Source organism: Mastacembelus armatus, chromosome 19, assembly GCF_900324485.2.
Source record: "Mastacembelus armatus chromosome 19, fMasArm1.2, whole genome shotgun sequence".
Classification (NCBI taxonomy): domain Eukaryota; kingdom Metazoa; phylum Chordata; class Actinopteri; order Synbranchiformes; family Mastacembelidae; genus Mastacembelus; species Mastacembelus armatus.
Genome location: NC_046651.1, coordinates 13,301,697 through 13,318,130, shown reverse-complemented (window position 1 = coordinate 13,318,130; position 16,434 = coordinate 13,301,697). Strand labels below are relative to the sequence as shown.

The 16,434-nt window shown below is 38.9% G+C and overlaps 1 protein-coding gene across 3 annotated transcripts in view; it reads left to right on the top strand.

The window, feature by feature from the left end:
- LOC113135722 (calcium-activated potassium channel subunit alpha-1) overlaps positions 1-16,434 on the top strand; it is a 66,860-nt gene that overhangs the window by 5,157 nt on the left and 45,269 nt on the right. For all 3 annotated transcript variants that reach the window (XM_026315948.2, XM_026315949.1, XM_026315950.1), the window contains exon 2: positions 2,701-2,844. In XM_026315948.2, the coding sequence (XP_026171733.1) occupies positions 2,701-2,844 (144 nt within the window). The remainder of the gene's footprint in view (positions 1-2,700; positions 2,845-16,434) is intronic.

The following is a 16,434-nucleotide window of genomic DNA, read 5'->3' as shown; positions in this document are numbered from 1 at the left end:
ACGCAGAGATGTGCTGTAATGACTTTTTGTACTTTTCTTGTGTCTGTCCATATTAAAAATGCATAATATCAAGTTTAATGAAATTAAAATCAAATCTAGGGAAGGATTGTCTGACCATGTTATGTTCTAGCTAACTAAAATGAACAACTTCTGCAAACATACCCTTCAAATCAACAATACACTTTAAATGTCACAAATACAACTCTGCATCTTCCCATTGGAAGTACCTTCCTGCATGTGACCTTAAGATGAAATCAGTCATCTGACCCTTTTGAAAAATAATTGGACAGAGGAATGTCACGAAGCACAAACCATTAATCTTTGAACTCTGACTTCACTGGTATTAAACTATCATGGCCAATGTGTTTTCAGCATGCATTTTTAGATGTGGTCATTAAAGTGCAAAGTCATAACAGCAGGGTGCCAATTAAGCCTGCTTAAGGGCTAACCCACCTTGCATCACTTCATTCATTAAAACATGGAAGTGCACAGTCAGATAAGCACATCAAGCCAGAGAGCTGTGTAACAACACATTCATGTGACTAGTGACATTGTCCCAAAAGGTTTTGAGGAAAGACAGGCTGCAGTCTAACATCTGACCAATAGCTCTAAACATGATTGAATTTCTGTGTGGCAAACTATTTAGTGATAATAATGGAGGTTGAATAGCTGAAATCTGTTGTGTGTGTGGACAAAAGGCGTATTATTTTAAAAAGTGTCAAATAAGCAAGTACTCTTATACAAGCAAACTGCTGGTTTTTAATTTTCTGGGCCTTGATCATTTTCCTCTACTCCAAATTGACATATTTAACTCAACTAACTTTATCTGACATTTAGGCATATTCCCCCCTCATGATGAACATGGATACTGGGATTTATATTGAATCAGTTGCACATTCACTGACTTAATGCTTTAAATACCTACTAGCATTCTGAGTCTCATAATAAAAATGGTGTTTATGCCCATTTAAGTAGTGTTACATATTAAAACTACAGTACCTAGCTGGTGTTCAAAATGATTTGCCCTTTTTAAAAAGATGATGCCATGTATACGGTATGTTGCATTTTCAGTAGGAACCAATCGACTTTGGATTGAGAGCTAGGAAGTCAGTATATATTCAGACTGTAAAAGGTCATTTGCCCACGTCTTTGCTTCCTAAATCAAACTGCTAGCAAACCAATTTCCTTCTTGTGCTCTATAGACAATATTCATTAATTCATTCTCTTATTTCAGGAGTGCTATCCCTGATACAACCCCCACCCCAGCTTTACAAAGATTTATAGTGGAATAGAAACACAACACATGTTGCATAGTTACATGCCAGGAGTTCTTTGAAGCTGGCAGTCCTATGTTGGGGACACACGATAGTCCTCTACAATGGCAGAATGTGGCATGCTGCAATTTTGGGCGCAGACACGTCAAAATGAGCTGCTGTAAGAGTCTACACATGACACATGTATGAACTGGCTTTCCTCACTAACTATGTAGACTAAAAATCAACTGGCCCCGTGATGATGAGCAGAGCTTGAGGAGAAAGGCCTTCAGAATTTGTGTGACACCATTAAGGTAGAGGGGGAGTGGGATGTCATGGAGTAAAGGGTCCAAGTCGTGTTGGCCTCAAGGCTGTGGGGTGCGTCATCAGGGAGCATGGCTAACCTCTGCATCCTGTCTTGATTTCTTGCTCTGTGAATCATGCCAGTCCCAGCAGACAGACAGACAAGAGGAGAGACAGACAGGCAGGCAGGCAGCCAGCCAGCCCACTCAGTGGAGCAGAAACACCAGGAGCTCACCGGCTGCCATGGATACACTCTTGGAGTCTCTCTGCTGCTCTGTATATGTTTACTGTATGCATGTGTGCGTGCATGTGCGTGGGCTTATCTTGGAAGTCTTGAGCTTGGTCACTATATTGAGAATAATGTGTTTGTCTTTTAAAGTGGCAACTTGTATAGAGCAGTTATTCATAATGTGTTTTCACACACGCGTACTTTCTATTAACATCGTTAAGTTTCTCTAGGTGGAACTCCTTCATAATAAGTTAAAGCTGATCTAATCAATATTTTTAATTAGCATTGAATGAAATTCTAATATAATGTGGAGAGCACAGGGACAAACCCACACAGATTATCAGTGACTCTACAGTTTCTCTCGCTTTTCTTGTTTTATGGCTTGAAGTTTTGCTGGCCCTGGTTGCTTTCACCAACTTTGCTTCAAATGCTGCAGGCAGTTAACTTAAAATAAAAAGCTTTTGTAATTTGTTTTTTTTTTAAAACCTATTTTTCTTGAATGCTATCAGGTAGCCAGTTAACACACTGGAGAATGAGCCAGGGTTGATGGGGTTTTCTGGGGTTGATGGAAAACAAAATAGGACTTAAAGAACAGTGAATATTGGACTGTTTACAAAAACAGGAGCAATAATACTTCCATTGGACATTTTAAATGCCATTTGTGTCATTGTATTGGTTTCAGTTCTGTGGCTGACTGCATGGTAACTGAACATAGATACAGAGCCAAACAAAGACAGGACAAATCATGCTGGAATTACATTTTTTTTAAATTTGTTTTATTTTATTTTTAATAATTTTTCAGTAAAGATGAAAAACTTAATTCTAAGTGTTTATTGGACTGGAAATGGATCATTTAGTGATTAACTATGGTCAAGTTTTTAATAATGTTACTTTGTACATCCTATTTTTCTTCAGGAGGTCCATCGGATCACAACTGGCGATGGTGTGAAACGTGCTGACAAGGATGAAGGCGTGGCCAGCGAGGTGGGCTGGATGACCTCGGTCAAAGACTGGGCTGGAGTCATGATATCTGCTCAGACACTGACAGGAAGAGTCCTGGTGAGTTGAACCTTTGATTGACACCGTAAACTGCTTTAGTCTACATGTAGCAAGGTTAAAGCATCAGTGATATGAAGCATAACGACATGATCACCCCCAAACCTCTTTATAACAGCTAGGCACTCAGGTTGAATTTTCTTTAGAGTTTATTTGTGTCTGAGGGGGCTTTGTGAAAAATATTTGTTATTATAGAGCAAGCCAGAAATCGTCCTCAGGATGAGCTTGTATCTGACAAGCCACAAATCAGACATGCTTGAATGTTCCTTGAATTTATTTCTGCTTGTCTGATGTATAACTATATACTGTTTTGAAGCGTAGGTCTTGCTAGCTTATCTGTCAGGCATGGGGTAGAAACATCAAAATAAAGCCAGGGCAACAAAGTGGAAAGATTTAAAGTGTATTAAACTCATACTTCCCATAATGCCCTCAGTCAGCAGCAAGAAACAATTCCAGGAAGGAAGGACATACAGTTTATCAATTACAAATGGACAAATGAAGTGGTTCCTGTGGCACCTGGGGTGGCTGTGGACATTATCATGTGGAGAAAACATCTTCATAGTGTGCAGCAGGATTAAAAGAAGGCATGGGATCTTTATCAGGCCCTTATTTTGCTGTAACCTATTCCATGTTGAGAGACTCAGTCTTTATGGAGGTCTTTCTGCTTTATTTTTGCAGATTTTAATTCATGGTTGTATTTGATTGCTTAGCAATGAAAGTAGAAGGACTGATGAGAGATGAAATGAGATTGTATGAGTGGGAGCACCATGCCAAGGTTTGCCGCAGTGCTCGGGGCTTGATCCCACTTTCACCCACCCCCCTAAATGTGGTGCAGTGTCTCCAGTTGGCTCAATGTGGAGGTTGTTAATCATGAATGCTGGGTGGGCAGCCACACTCGAGCATTATCGTTGATGAGGAATATTAATGTGCTTAGTTCATGTTTGTGAAACCAAACTTGAGAAAAGAGCTACTGACCCATGTTGGAAGGCTAAGACAGAACATCTTACTTGGAATGGAATAAATGGAATCCTTTTTTTTAAGTTGTCAAGTTATCCTAAAAACAGCACAGCATTTTGCTCCTCTTCCTCCAAATGTCATTTGAAACTGATGACTCAGGCTGAATGAACTCAGGTTGTCCCGATGGCATCTTCTGTACGTTCATCCTGAACACAGATGCTAGTGACGATTAATGATGACAGCAACATTTTGAGCAACAGAAGAGTGACATCAGTTCCCCGGCCTCTTGTTTCCTTCCTTCACTTTAAACCACCAACGCTTCCCTCAACTCATTTGTATGTGTGTGTGTGCGCGTATAGCTCAAGTGCTCTGTCTCAATGATGGCTTGACACGGAACTGCTAAGCAAGTGCTCGTCTGTAACCATGGTAACTGCAGCTTACCTAAATATGGCAGATGTGTGTTTTTAATGTCAGCCTGTTCAGGGGGCACATTAAGACCTATTTCCAGGCCATGTGAAAGGGAATGTACTATTGAGTAAAACCATGGTATGGCTTAAATGAAAGACTGAGTGTAGTGTGTGTGTTTTAGTTTATTTGTGTGTTTATGTTTGTTGAGTAGGGCTGAGCTGCTATTCCCCCCCATCTTCCCCCACATTGATTTTCTCTTTGAAAATGTAGTTTGCTATTAAACTATTCTGAAACAGGATTGGAAATGACAGATCTGTTCTGCATTTGAATCTGAATGAAAATGCATGTCCTCGAATCAATTTTAAATTCTACATTACTAAACATGGATGTGTAAGTCAAAGACAATACATCTTAACCCTTAAAAGACTCCAAGATGGGATCAATAACAGGATGCCTGCAGTATTTTGCAATTTTGATGCAAGTTTATGGATTTGGTCAGACAATTACTTACATAGCTGTTTAATGTTCAAAGCATTTGTTGCTGTACAAAAGGGAGAAAGGATAGAGGAACTAAATTATTAACCGTACAAACACAGAATAAAAAGTTATAAAATCAAGAAAACAAGTGTGTGAAGTGCTCGGCACAAACCTGGGGTTTTTTACTTCCCTGAGCTTCTCTGATTCGGTTATTACATGAAAGTTTCTCTTATTATCTGATATGTCAAAGTAAAATTACTTGCATCGACCTGAACAATTTCATTATACAAATGTGGCATGTTGCACAGCAGTCCTTGCTGCACACTCAGATAATTGATGGTGGATGTTGAGTGATTAACAGGTGCAGGCTGCGCTGCGGAAGACGCAGAGGCCTGATATTCGTTTGCCTGACTGGCCTTGTATCTCAGCAGATTGTAAAAGATCAAACCTTTCCTTCAGGATTATTTGATTAGTAGGGAGGACGCTTCCTGATGACCTTTCAATCTGTAAAGCCTTGTCTGCTAGAGATCAGCACTCTACTCTTCATGCTCTCAAGTAAAACAGAAAAGGAGAGGCATTCTCTATACTAATTTCTGTCTGAGCATGTGATATGGTAGGACATGGTTTCCCCAGAGAAAGGGGACAGAAGGATCCCATCTGTCAGTTTATGCATTATTGCATTTCCCCTCCCCCTCGTTTGCATCATACAAGACCAACCTCCCTATTCATCAAAAATGTCATCACGTTACTGTTTGCTCACGTTAAAACAAACAGCGCTCACTGTGGGGGCTGAACAGGTGGCTGCAGCGTGTGCCTCTGCCAAAAACCAGCAGGTCTCCTGTAATGTCATTCATGGTCAATGGTCAGTCACACTTTTCATGAGAAAGCAATCAATGAATTGTGAGATGAAGAGTGAATGATAGTGAGTCTGAGTTTAGTGTGGAAAATGTGATTTCTCTTAAATGATGGGACCCTGCTGAGTGACATTTATCCCACACATGCTCAGTTCTAGAGGTCTGCAGGGGAGATGGGATGTCGTAAAGCTAATAGTCTGAGTAGAGAGAGGTTTTCTATTAGTGGAACACAGGGTTGTCCTCGGGCACTATTTATTTTCAGTTTTTGGTCTATAACCCCAGTCACAGGTTGAACAGAATCAGTGGTATTAATGTCAGACTAGGATGAATTGTCTCTGATTGTTTAGCATTGTAGATTGACTCTAGGCTGTTTTCTGTGTTAACTACCTTTATTTGAGCTTCTGAAATGTGGATGACGTAAATATGAAGTATAATAATGTCAGTGAGTCATTTGTTGAGCTGCGGGCTACACCTGAGCCCTGTTGCTTATAATATTATTTACAATAAATGACAATTCATATTATTGCCAACCTGAACCAGGGAAGGTTATTCTACATTAGCTACTAATAGAAAAGTAGGCAGCGTTTGATTTTATGACTGTTTATTTTTATTTTTTTTAATACCCCACACAACTACTTCATGAACGTATTGCTGAACAGGTGCAACAGCATGAATGTCTTTGAAGAGAGGCTGCCTGAAAGTGTATGTCCAGCTCCAGTTGTATGACTTTCTGCATGCAGACCACATAGAGACAGAGTTCTTGATCAGACCAGGTATACAGCAAAGAGGCTATGATGGATATGGCTGTGTTGTTTGGGGCCATTACAGGTATCATCATGTGGAGGACATCTTCTTGGATGACTGGGTGGAGTCGTCATCTTCTGGCTTGACTGTTTGTCCAGAATTAATGTTGCCTAAGTGTAATCACAGGTAGAGAAAAGGAACCCTGAACAAAATTATAGGCTGGGTATTAGGGCATTTTTCGTCATGTGAATAAACTCACCTCTTCCTCCTCTAAAATGCTCAGTATGCAGCAGCAATTGTTCCACTACATGGAAAAGCTTTATGCCTAATGAGAGTGACAAAAGGAAAAAAACAGTGAAAGAGGAATCGCTTGGTGGGGACTTTCTTTTCTCTCTAGACGATAATGGTGCTGCAGCAGCAGAAATGTCCAAAGTGCCATTGGGAAGTGATGGAAACACTTATCCTTTACATGACTGAGACTCCAGCTTAGCTCAGTTTTCTTTCCCTGGCTTTGAGCTCAGCATGAAAGGATTCAAAACATTTTCTGCACGTCTTTTTCTTGACATTCCCAGTTGACTCTTGGCTTCACATTAGGGAGCCTGTGTTGTTATATATTACTGTAATAGATATTCTGCCAACATGCCCGTGGCCTTTTGTCAAACACAGGAAGCTGATTGCCACCTGTGGACTCTGGTGCCAATGGGATCATGTGTGACTCTCAGGCACACCCAGTGAACAACGTGGCAGCATCACTCGGCTCTCTGCCCGCCTCGAAGTCTGCCGCTATTTTTGGGTGACAGCAGCTGCCAGGCCTGTTTTGTCAGGGCCTGCCAGAAGGAAACAATGCCATGTGAGACTAAAGTTATATTGTTGCTTTTGTCAACAACTGAGGGCCTTTTATTAACTTGTTTGGAGGATAATGTCATTTTAAAAACATAATTTTTTTTAGCATATGAAAATCTGCCAGTATAATCTAATAATCTGTATCATGACACAAAAATGAATAAGCAGGGCAGTACACTAAAATCAAGAAACAAGACAAATGCTAGATGAATGCTGGTTCGAAATCAGCAGCTCATTTGGATTATAGTGATTTTTTTCTTTCCACATTTTAGGAAGGAAATCCTTTTTTTGAGTTATACTGTACATGTTACAAAACTGACCCTGTGTGCTTAAAAGTGTCGTTGCCAGTGTCTTCGTGCTGTAGGACACATATGCTTCAGTATGTCAACCTTCCCAGTAACTCAGTCTACTTTAAAAACAGTGTATCATTTCTTTATTAGAAAAATGTCATTACTGAAAGCCAAACCAAAAGACTGTCATGTACATTGTGCATTTAATACCTGTTAATAGCAGATTCAATTATTTTAATTATAATTTCAGTGCAAAGGCTGAGGCTGTCTTGTTTACTGGCTTGATTTGTCTGGTGTCTTGAATATCTGGAGTCTGACTAGATTTATAATATTAACATTTGCCCTCAGTGCAGCACACAAACAAATCAGTGTTGGCTTGATATTAATTTGAGATTGTCGTGACCTGTGGCCATCTGTGCCTGCAGAGCGTACAGATCGAGAGTTGCTTGATCCTTAGCTCTCTGTGCCTGTGGATCTGAATACCTGCAGCAATCACACCAATAGTTCTGGACACCAGCAAGCATCAGGTGTGATGATTACCATCTTTCTAGAGGCAGCGTTTCTAATTTGGAACTGGTGGCCAGCCACGTATTCAGAAGGATTTTATTTGGCACTGACAATTGGTACAGTATAATGGTGGAGTAGCAGTATAATGATCAGACATTCCCATCAGTCACGAATTAGACTCTCCAGTCATCAGCTACACAACGACCTGGCAACTGCTGCTGTATTAGAGCACATGTACTCTTCAAAACTTCACATTTTCCCATTTCCTCTTGCAGGAATTGCAAACACAAAGGAAGCATGAATGAAGTAGTGCTTGGTTTTTGCAGCTAGGAAGTTCACTTTAATTTCGATGAAGTTAATGGTTGGAGTTTATGTTGCAACCTGGTTACACAACAGGTTGAAAGTTCAAATGTTCACTAAGGTTCAGCCTTCATTCAGTGTGCTTAATTGCAATAAAATTATCTCCAACTGTGGGATTTGAATAAAATATTATACATTTATATATGTTTGTGCTATTGAAGTATCCTGCATGTCTTCAACACTTAAATATGCATGTAGCTGCTGCAGTATTTCCAAATTCCCAGATAGAGAACAGGATTTACATTTTAACACATGATAGGAATTCCCATTTTGATTGTTTGTGCAGGCAGAGTGAGAACCACTCCTCTCTGAAGAGCTGCCAGAGAGGTGAGTCATCAGTTTGCTCCAATCAAACCCTTTCAACAAGATTTTTTTTTTTTTTTCCCTCTGACATCAATAAGGCAAAAAAAAAAAAATCCCCCAAAATATATATTGTCAATTTTCCTTAGTTGTCAGCCACTTTCTCTTATTTTCCAAAAGTGTAATACAGCCTCATATTTCAGTTTAGACAGACAGTGAGAGGCAGGGGGCAGACACAGTCATCCCCTCCATCCTAAGCTCTTTATGCCTCACTGTGAGAGTGGTTGGGTTGCTGCCAGGATGGCTTAAATCAGGGCTAAGCCACTGCAGGATTTAGATTTCTACACTGCATGTTTTGTTTGTGGGTGTTTTTAATAGCTGAATAATGGCACAAACTGTAGTAGAAAACATTAAAATCTCCTTATTTATACCAGAGCAGAACATGCTATTCTGGTCTAATGAGAGTATATCTTTATATCAGTCCTGTCACATCAAATATGTAATACAATCCAAAGAGAATCCCAAATAGAGCTTGAAGATGAGATACGTTCCAATAGGCTTGACCTAAAATGTTAAGGATAGCTGCATTGTTTTTACAGCTCAGACAGGTCTTCATCAGAGCTCATAGATCAGATTGCCCACTATTTCCAGTGATGGGGGTCAAACCAACAGGGGATCTGATTTCAGACTATGGCTAGTTACAGGCAAACTATACAGCATGATATACAAACTAAATACCTGCGTGTAGCTACCAGAGGTTTAAGGTGGCGATCCAGTTTATGATGGCTTTAACACCTAAACTTTTTACATATCTCTGCAATGTGGCCATTATCCGCATTGTTGTTATGAGGGAGAAGAAGTAAAAAAGAAAGTATATCTTCTTAAACATATGGTTATTGTTTTAACTTTAAATGCTGCTTCTACTGTTACTGTTACCACCACAGGATATTGCCTCTTCCTTTTTTTGGTTAGATTAGTGACCGTGTTCTTAAAAGCCATGTTCCTTTTTGTTTTTTTAACCTTGTTTGATGTTGAGTTGGATATTTTTGCCAGTTGGAGGAGGAAGAAATTTTCAACACAAGGATCATAAGTTCAGACTCCAGATGTGCAGTACTTGGTGAACATGCCCTTATTTGTGCAGTAATTGGGCTGGTTCATCCAAACAGGAAACGATTGCTCACCATCGATTTTACATGGTGTATAAACAGTTTAAAGGTGAATCTGAGTGTCTTGTTAAATTGTCTATTTATACTTCAATTTTCTACCTGCAATTGAGTGCATAAAAATGTAGTTTTTAGGAAATAGCCAATATGTTGAGCCGCACAGTAGACACGCTCCTGAATATATTCCTATACTTCCATCCAAAATGTTCAGAGTGGATTTTCCTTACATTTTTTCATTAGAATTGTTGGATTCCCAATAGAAACTTGGCGAAGTGCCATGCTATATGTTCCAGCAGAAACAGCAGAGATTAGACCTCAGTGTGTTGATGATGGATTACAGAGAGAATCAGGAAACGTTAGGGGCTATAGAGACTAGGCAAACTTCACTTCACAGGAATATGCTGCTTATTGCTAAAGCAACAATTTTCTATTAGGTTGTCCCTTGGAAAACATTTGCCAAATTTATTAATTTTGTGTCTCTTTTTTACTTGTTCAAAAAAAAAATATGACCAATTTGATTTTTGACACATGATATATTCAGCAATGGTATTATGTTATATAGTACAAAATCATAAATAGCAGCTGTTGGGAAAGTTCACCAGTTATTTTTGACCTGCCATTTTTAACACCAGACAGTGTTTGCTAAAATGGTGTTAATGATTATAATGTCATCAACAATACAGTCTCTCTGACAATGTGTGTTACAGAATATGGTAGTAGTAACGAGTAACATGATATATAAAAATTATATTTTATAATATATTTTTTAACTTTCCATTGCTCATTTAATTTTGTAACATTTGTTTAGCTTCAATCCTCTTAAAAATTCTATGAGATAAATTTGCAAAACCTTGAACAAGGCCTGGAGAGTATTTTAATGTCAGTACATTCTCTGTAGTTGTCATTGACACTATATAACGTACGGGCTGGCTTTACTGGCTAATTGTAGAGCTTCTTTGAGTCATAACTCAGATCTGGTCATATCTGCACACTCAGACATGATACACATATTTATAGTATATTTATAATACTGTAGCTAATTCTGCATTAATTTAATGGTGCCAGTTTGCCAAAAGTAAACAAATATAGCCAGGAATTTTGGTTTGTCTTCAAGGACTAAATCAGCACTTATATAAGTTGTTTTTGACTGAACTGATGGCTCATTTAATCTTGCAGGTGTAAAGTCTTTTGAGGGTGGCTGTAACACCAGGGAGAAAGTGTGTAAATAATGCAGCTACTTGCACTGCAGAGACTTTTTTTTTTTTTTTATTATTATTTTAATACTAGTGCACTACTGCAAAACAGCCTTCTGTGAAATACAAAGTTGACCTAAGAGGACCTAATGGGTGTCTGGGGTGCAAGGTGGCACGTTCCTTGAGGATTATGTTCAGGTGGAGCGGGAGTTTTGGTGGCAGCTTATGGATCATGCAATTGTTGCAGAGCTAGGTTTCATAAAATTGTCGCAGTACATGTTCCTACATTTTGTGATTTTGTGCTGTCTGGTTTCTTTATTGCCTCAAAGCAAACCCACAATTAAACCCTACCCTCTATCCCACTAAAAAGAACAAACTTGAGCACAAAATGTCAGTGTGACTGAGCCACTAGTTGATATTTTTTGTCTTGGTTTCATTGTTTTTTTGTTTGTTTTGGACCATTTTATAAAACAAGGGCTTGGGCTTTTACTTTGGATTTAGTTATTCAATGTTTTATGGAGCCATAAGTAAATCGGATCAGAAGATTGCTATGGTATGTGTGTAGGTTTCAGGACTTTAATTAATTTTGAATTTTAGTTAACAATAGGAGAACCTCATATATTCCACTAGATTTTCTTTGCTTTAGCTGACCTGTAGCTGTGTTAGATTACATGCAAATTCTCTTGTTGGTTTCTTGAAGAGTCTTATGAGTTCACATTTGGGAATTATGATGTCATTACTGAATACAAGCTTGGTTCCTCTGGAAACGCTGCAATGCTGATAGTGATCCCCAGTGATACGAAAGCAGTTACATGCATCGCCTACAAGACGATGCATTCATGTGCTTTTGTTGAAAGATGAAAGATCAAAATCCTAATGATCTTACTCGTGTGAAAGTCTAAGGCACAAAAGAAAAACCACTGAACAACACTTAAGATACTGTATGTTCTGTGCAGTGTCTGTAGTCATGTTGAATGATGTAGTATGGGGCCGAACATTAAGCCTCTCTAGACACCTCAGATGATATGGTTCCATTATGAATAACCATTATGAAAATATCCATTATGAAAAACCTCAATTCCTCAACTCACTAGGGAATTACTGAAAAACGAACATGACCTGAGAATTGGCACGTTTTCTTCACTGCCAAAGTGATGTTTTCTGTACGTCCTTGTATAAACTGCATAGCTTTAATCGTCTGTTTGCTAAAATGTAATTGAATATGGAATAAAAACCCATGGGAATAATATCCATAGTTGAAAACTTTGAGCGTTATCCCTCAACAGTATTAAGAAATAATATGCATTTAAAATGTTTTTATGTTGGACTTTTAATATTTACTGAATGTCAGAATGTTTTTATGTCAGGAGGCCCATAGTGTCTGACCTTGAAAAGCCCTGAAGAAACAAATCCCTCAGTTTGAAGGTTTATCAAACACTGCACAGACATTTTATAATACTAACCTGCAAGTTATCAAAGTAATAATGATTTTAACTCTCCTTGCCACAGTTGCAAATACTGCTGAAATATTGCTTTCTTATAAAGTAGCTCTCTAAGGCAAATTGCCTTGTCTTTTTCTTCAATCTCTTGTTTATAATTTTTTACTGATGGCTCTAGTTGGAGGAAAAAGACCCAGAGTCCAATTCATTGTTGAAGAAAATTTTCAAGGGGAGTGGTGTCTAAATATTATTTGGACTAGTTGGGCTTAATCCAAGAGAGAACCATCCACTCGGGTGCATGGTTTCTTTGTGGTCTGTTGCTGAAAGCTGACATAATGTGCAGTACATTCTCTAGTGTAATTTAGTCATTCTTATTTATTTTTCTGTGGAAACACTGTGCCCTTTATTGTGCTGCTAAACATGATCCTCTGTGATTTTTGTTTTATGAATGCTGCAGATTGAAAATTGCTAACAACAATCAGCCAATAAGGTCATGAATGAAACCTGAAAAAAAAGATATTATGGAGTTTTGGAACTAAACTAAAACACTTAAATTAATGGTAATGTCTTTTTTACACTTATTGGCAACTTGGAGGTTTTATGTACCTTATTGTCCTCTTAGCACATTTTTACTCCACTTAAGACCCAACAAGCCTATGGTTTAACATTGTCCTTATGTTACTGACCTGCTACCGATCAGCTTGCTGTCCTTAAGTCAGTCCAGAGGAGAACTCTGGCATGGTCATCTATCCTGCAGCTTACAGATAGACTGAACCCGTCCATCTCTGTATCCTTCGGTTTCACCTCCATCATCAATCATTAGATTGTCGAAGCAGCTCAGGCATGATCAGAATGCCACAGTGAGCTCATTACTTACCACACTCTGCACACTGTTTAATCTTCACCATCCTGCTGCTGCTGCTGTGACTGCATCCCATTGTGCAGTCTGATTGTTATCTCGCCTGGTTATGGGCAGTCACACTTTCCGCCAAGCTGATATTTAAGTTATCATTTAGATCTGATGCAGTCTTATCAATACAGTCCTGTGAATGAAGCATCCGACAATGAAGGCAGCCCACTCATTTTCCTGTCATTCTTTTCTCTGTGTAAATGAACTGAAGTGATATTAGCTGCATGTTCCCCATAATACAGTAATCATAACTCACCCAAAATCATAGTAAATTTTTCATTTGTGTTACAAAGCACTGTGTACTGTAAATGTTTATTGGTTTTCACACAATTAAAGCAAATTAAAAGGGGATTGTTAAATTGATGTACTGTATGATGATGTATTTTTTTTTTTTTTTTTTTTTTTTTGAATTGTGCTGGTTTTCATCCTTACAGTGTGACTTTCAGTGTGACTTTCTTGTCTGTGACCTTGTCCAGTACTTCTGATGCTTCTGACCACTGATGCTGGGATTTGGACCGTTTAATCATAATTTCTCATTCGGGCAGATGAGGTTGAAGACTGTAAATAAAACACATGCTGGGCAGGTTATATTAAGATCATGCTTGTGGAGGATGCCAGCCTTTGGGAACACCATCCATGACCCTGTTAGTATGCATGCTGTGTTTTTGCCTGTTGCCACAAGACATGCAGACACAGCCAGTGAATACAGGACTGCAGTGAACGGGGATACACCTGTCTCCTAAAGACCTAATCTGTCAATTTGAACCGTATCATTTACAGGTAGTGCCTATATGTACTTGTGTTATTGAACAATCTGACAGATCTTTTTATATCTGATGTCTCTTGTGTTTCCACTTTATGAAAGTGGCTGACTTTGTTTACATTTGGCGCATTGATTTTACCTTTAAGATATTACCTTTTTCATATCTTTTAACAAGCATGTCAGTCTGCTGAACAGTCCTCTGTGGGTGTAGATTGTGATCATGTTGTAAATATATTAAATATACAATACACGTCTGTAATGCTTTTGCTCTACCGACATGTTAACACATTGTCTCCTTAAATGCCCAGCAGACATAGAGCAACCTTAGCATTTATTTGATTCTGGTTTATATTTCAGTACAACAGTGCCTGTAGCTCTTTTTTTGCCTCTGCCAACTCCAGAGGCAAATATCAGATTTTTTAGAAACTAAATGCTCCAAAACAGTTGAGCTGTAGCCTGTAAGAACAGAGCTAATGTGATACTCAAGTGCTCTGTAGAACAGAGGGTAATGAAGACCTGGCAATAATAATTTGCGGGGTTTATCACTTGAAGTGGCACCTTACATGAAAACACAGAAGTTGGTATGGAAAACAACGACAATAGCTTGAGGTTATAGAGCTGATGTTGGCTCATATGTCAGATACCCTGCCAGCTATAACAGAGGAGGAGTTCAACAGTAATGGCGGTGTAAATGTCTTAAATGTTCATTTACTGTCTGTGTTTGTCAGAGCTGCAGTCTGTCAATTTTATGGCTGTTGTTGTAAACATGCTAATTCGCTGTTATCACCCTGGGCGAAGGCTAAACTGCAGAAGTGCTGTAAACAAAGTCTAGTTAGTGAGGACAGTCATGATGACCCATGTCTCCTTCAATTCAAGGCCCACCACATAAACATTTACAGCAGCTCTAAATCACACAGATGTCAAAACAAAATATGAATGCTGAAGAAATGGATAGCCACTTTCCTTACAATTCATATCACAGCACTGTTGAGCTTAAGGTTGACTAATAATTTTTTTTTTTCCTTTTCTATTGTGCAGTTGTATATTTTTGTATGTTTTCCATTGTATCTAAGATGGCTGTTTAATTGATGTGGTATGTCAGGAAAGACAGATGGGCTGTCTAGAATTCACCAGGATCATCCTTAGGTCATTTTATTTTGGAAAGCAGCCCTGTGTTTCTGGTGAACCTGCTGGGGGTCAGACAGTCACCCGTGAGGAACAGCAGGTCGGGGACTCACGCTGCTGTGAACACTGAAGTTGCACACAGTTAAAAGTGAGGGGATGTCTCAAGCATTCAGATCTCTGGCATCCAACCAGTGACAGCTTTGATCCCACAGTGACCTCAGGCTTTAGGGAAATATGGAATAATCTGACCCCTGGTTCTTTTCTGTCCTGTTTTTAGCAGCTCACAGAGTAACACAACCTCCCACTGCAGAATTTGTCAAATGTGTTTCTACCTTACTAGAACTCAATGAGCCATTATCAGGTTTTCTTTTAATAGGAGCACTGCAGTAGGGTTATATTAACTGCTCTTAACACACTGATGATGTTAACTGCATGCTACTACATTCAAATACAATTCTACTATTGATTCTTTGTTTTTGCTTTGGTTCTGTGATGCTTTCAGGTTGACTTGTGAATATGTGAGACCTGCTGGTGCACTGTGCTGGGCACAGAAAGGCTGTCCCCTACTAATATACTGTCTTGCAGATCGTTGCTGATATTATGATCTGTGAAGTAATTGTAAACAGTTAAAGTGGACAAACAGGATTCTTTTTTTTTTTTTTTTCTGTTCACAGCTGAATTGTGGGATTTCTGTGAAAAGAATTATTCTTTCAGCCAGCCTCATGTTTCCCACTTTTTGTGCTCATGTCAGTTATGTCCAGATTTTAGTTTTTCATGTTTTTTGCTTAAAACCTGTCAGACTTTTGTTTGGATTCCTCAGTTCAGCCAATCTCTGACAAGTCCTGCATCAATAGAAAAGTCAAACATGGTCACAGCTGTGAAAAGTCACAATTAATCAGTCAGATAACAATTAGTCATCTTTATGCCTTTAGCTCATCAAGACTTACTCTAAAACACCTTATAAAATCTCATGCAGAAAGAAACTCATCATTGGTGTTGTTCTAAATTAAGTGCACATTGGAAAAAGAGCTGCCTTGCAGCATTTGGTCATTGTGTAGAGGTCTGTTGTCTCTGAGTCTGAGCTCACTGTGCCCCCTTGTGGGGGAACCATCTGCCAACAGTAGCTGAGGGTGACTGATGGTACAGATGTGATGCATCATTATAAAGTGACCGAGACGAATGATGAACACTGGCACTGTCTGCTATCATCTCATTGACAAACTCAGCCAGTGTAATTTATTTCCTGCCATTGCTGACTCT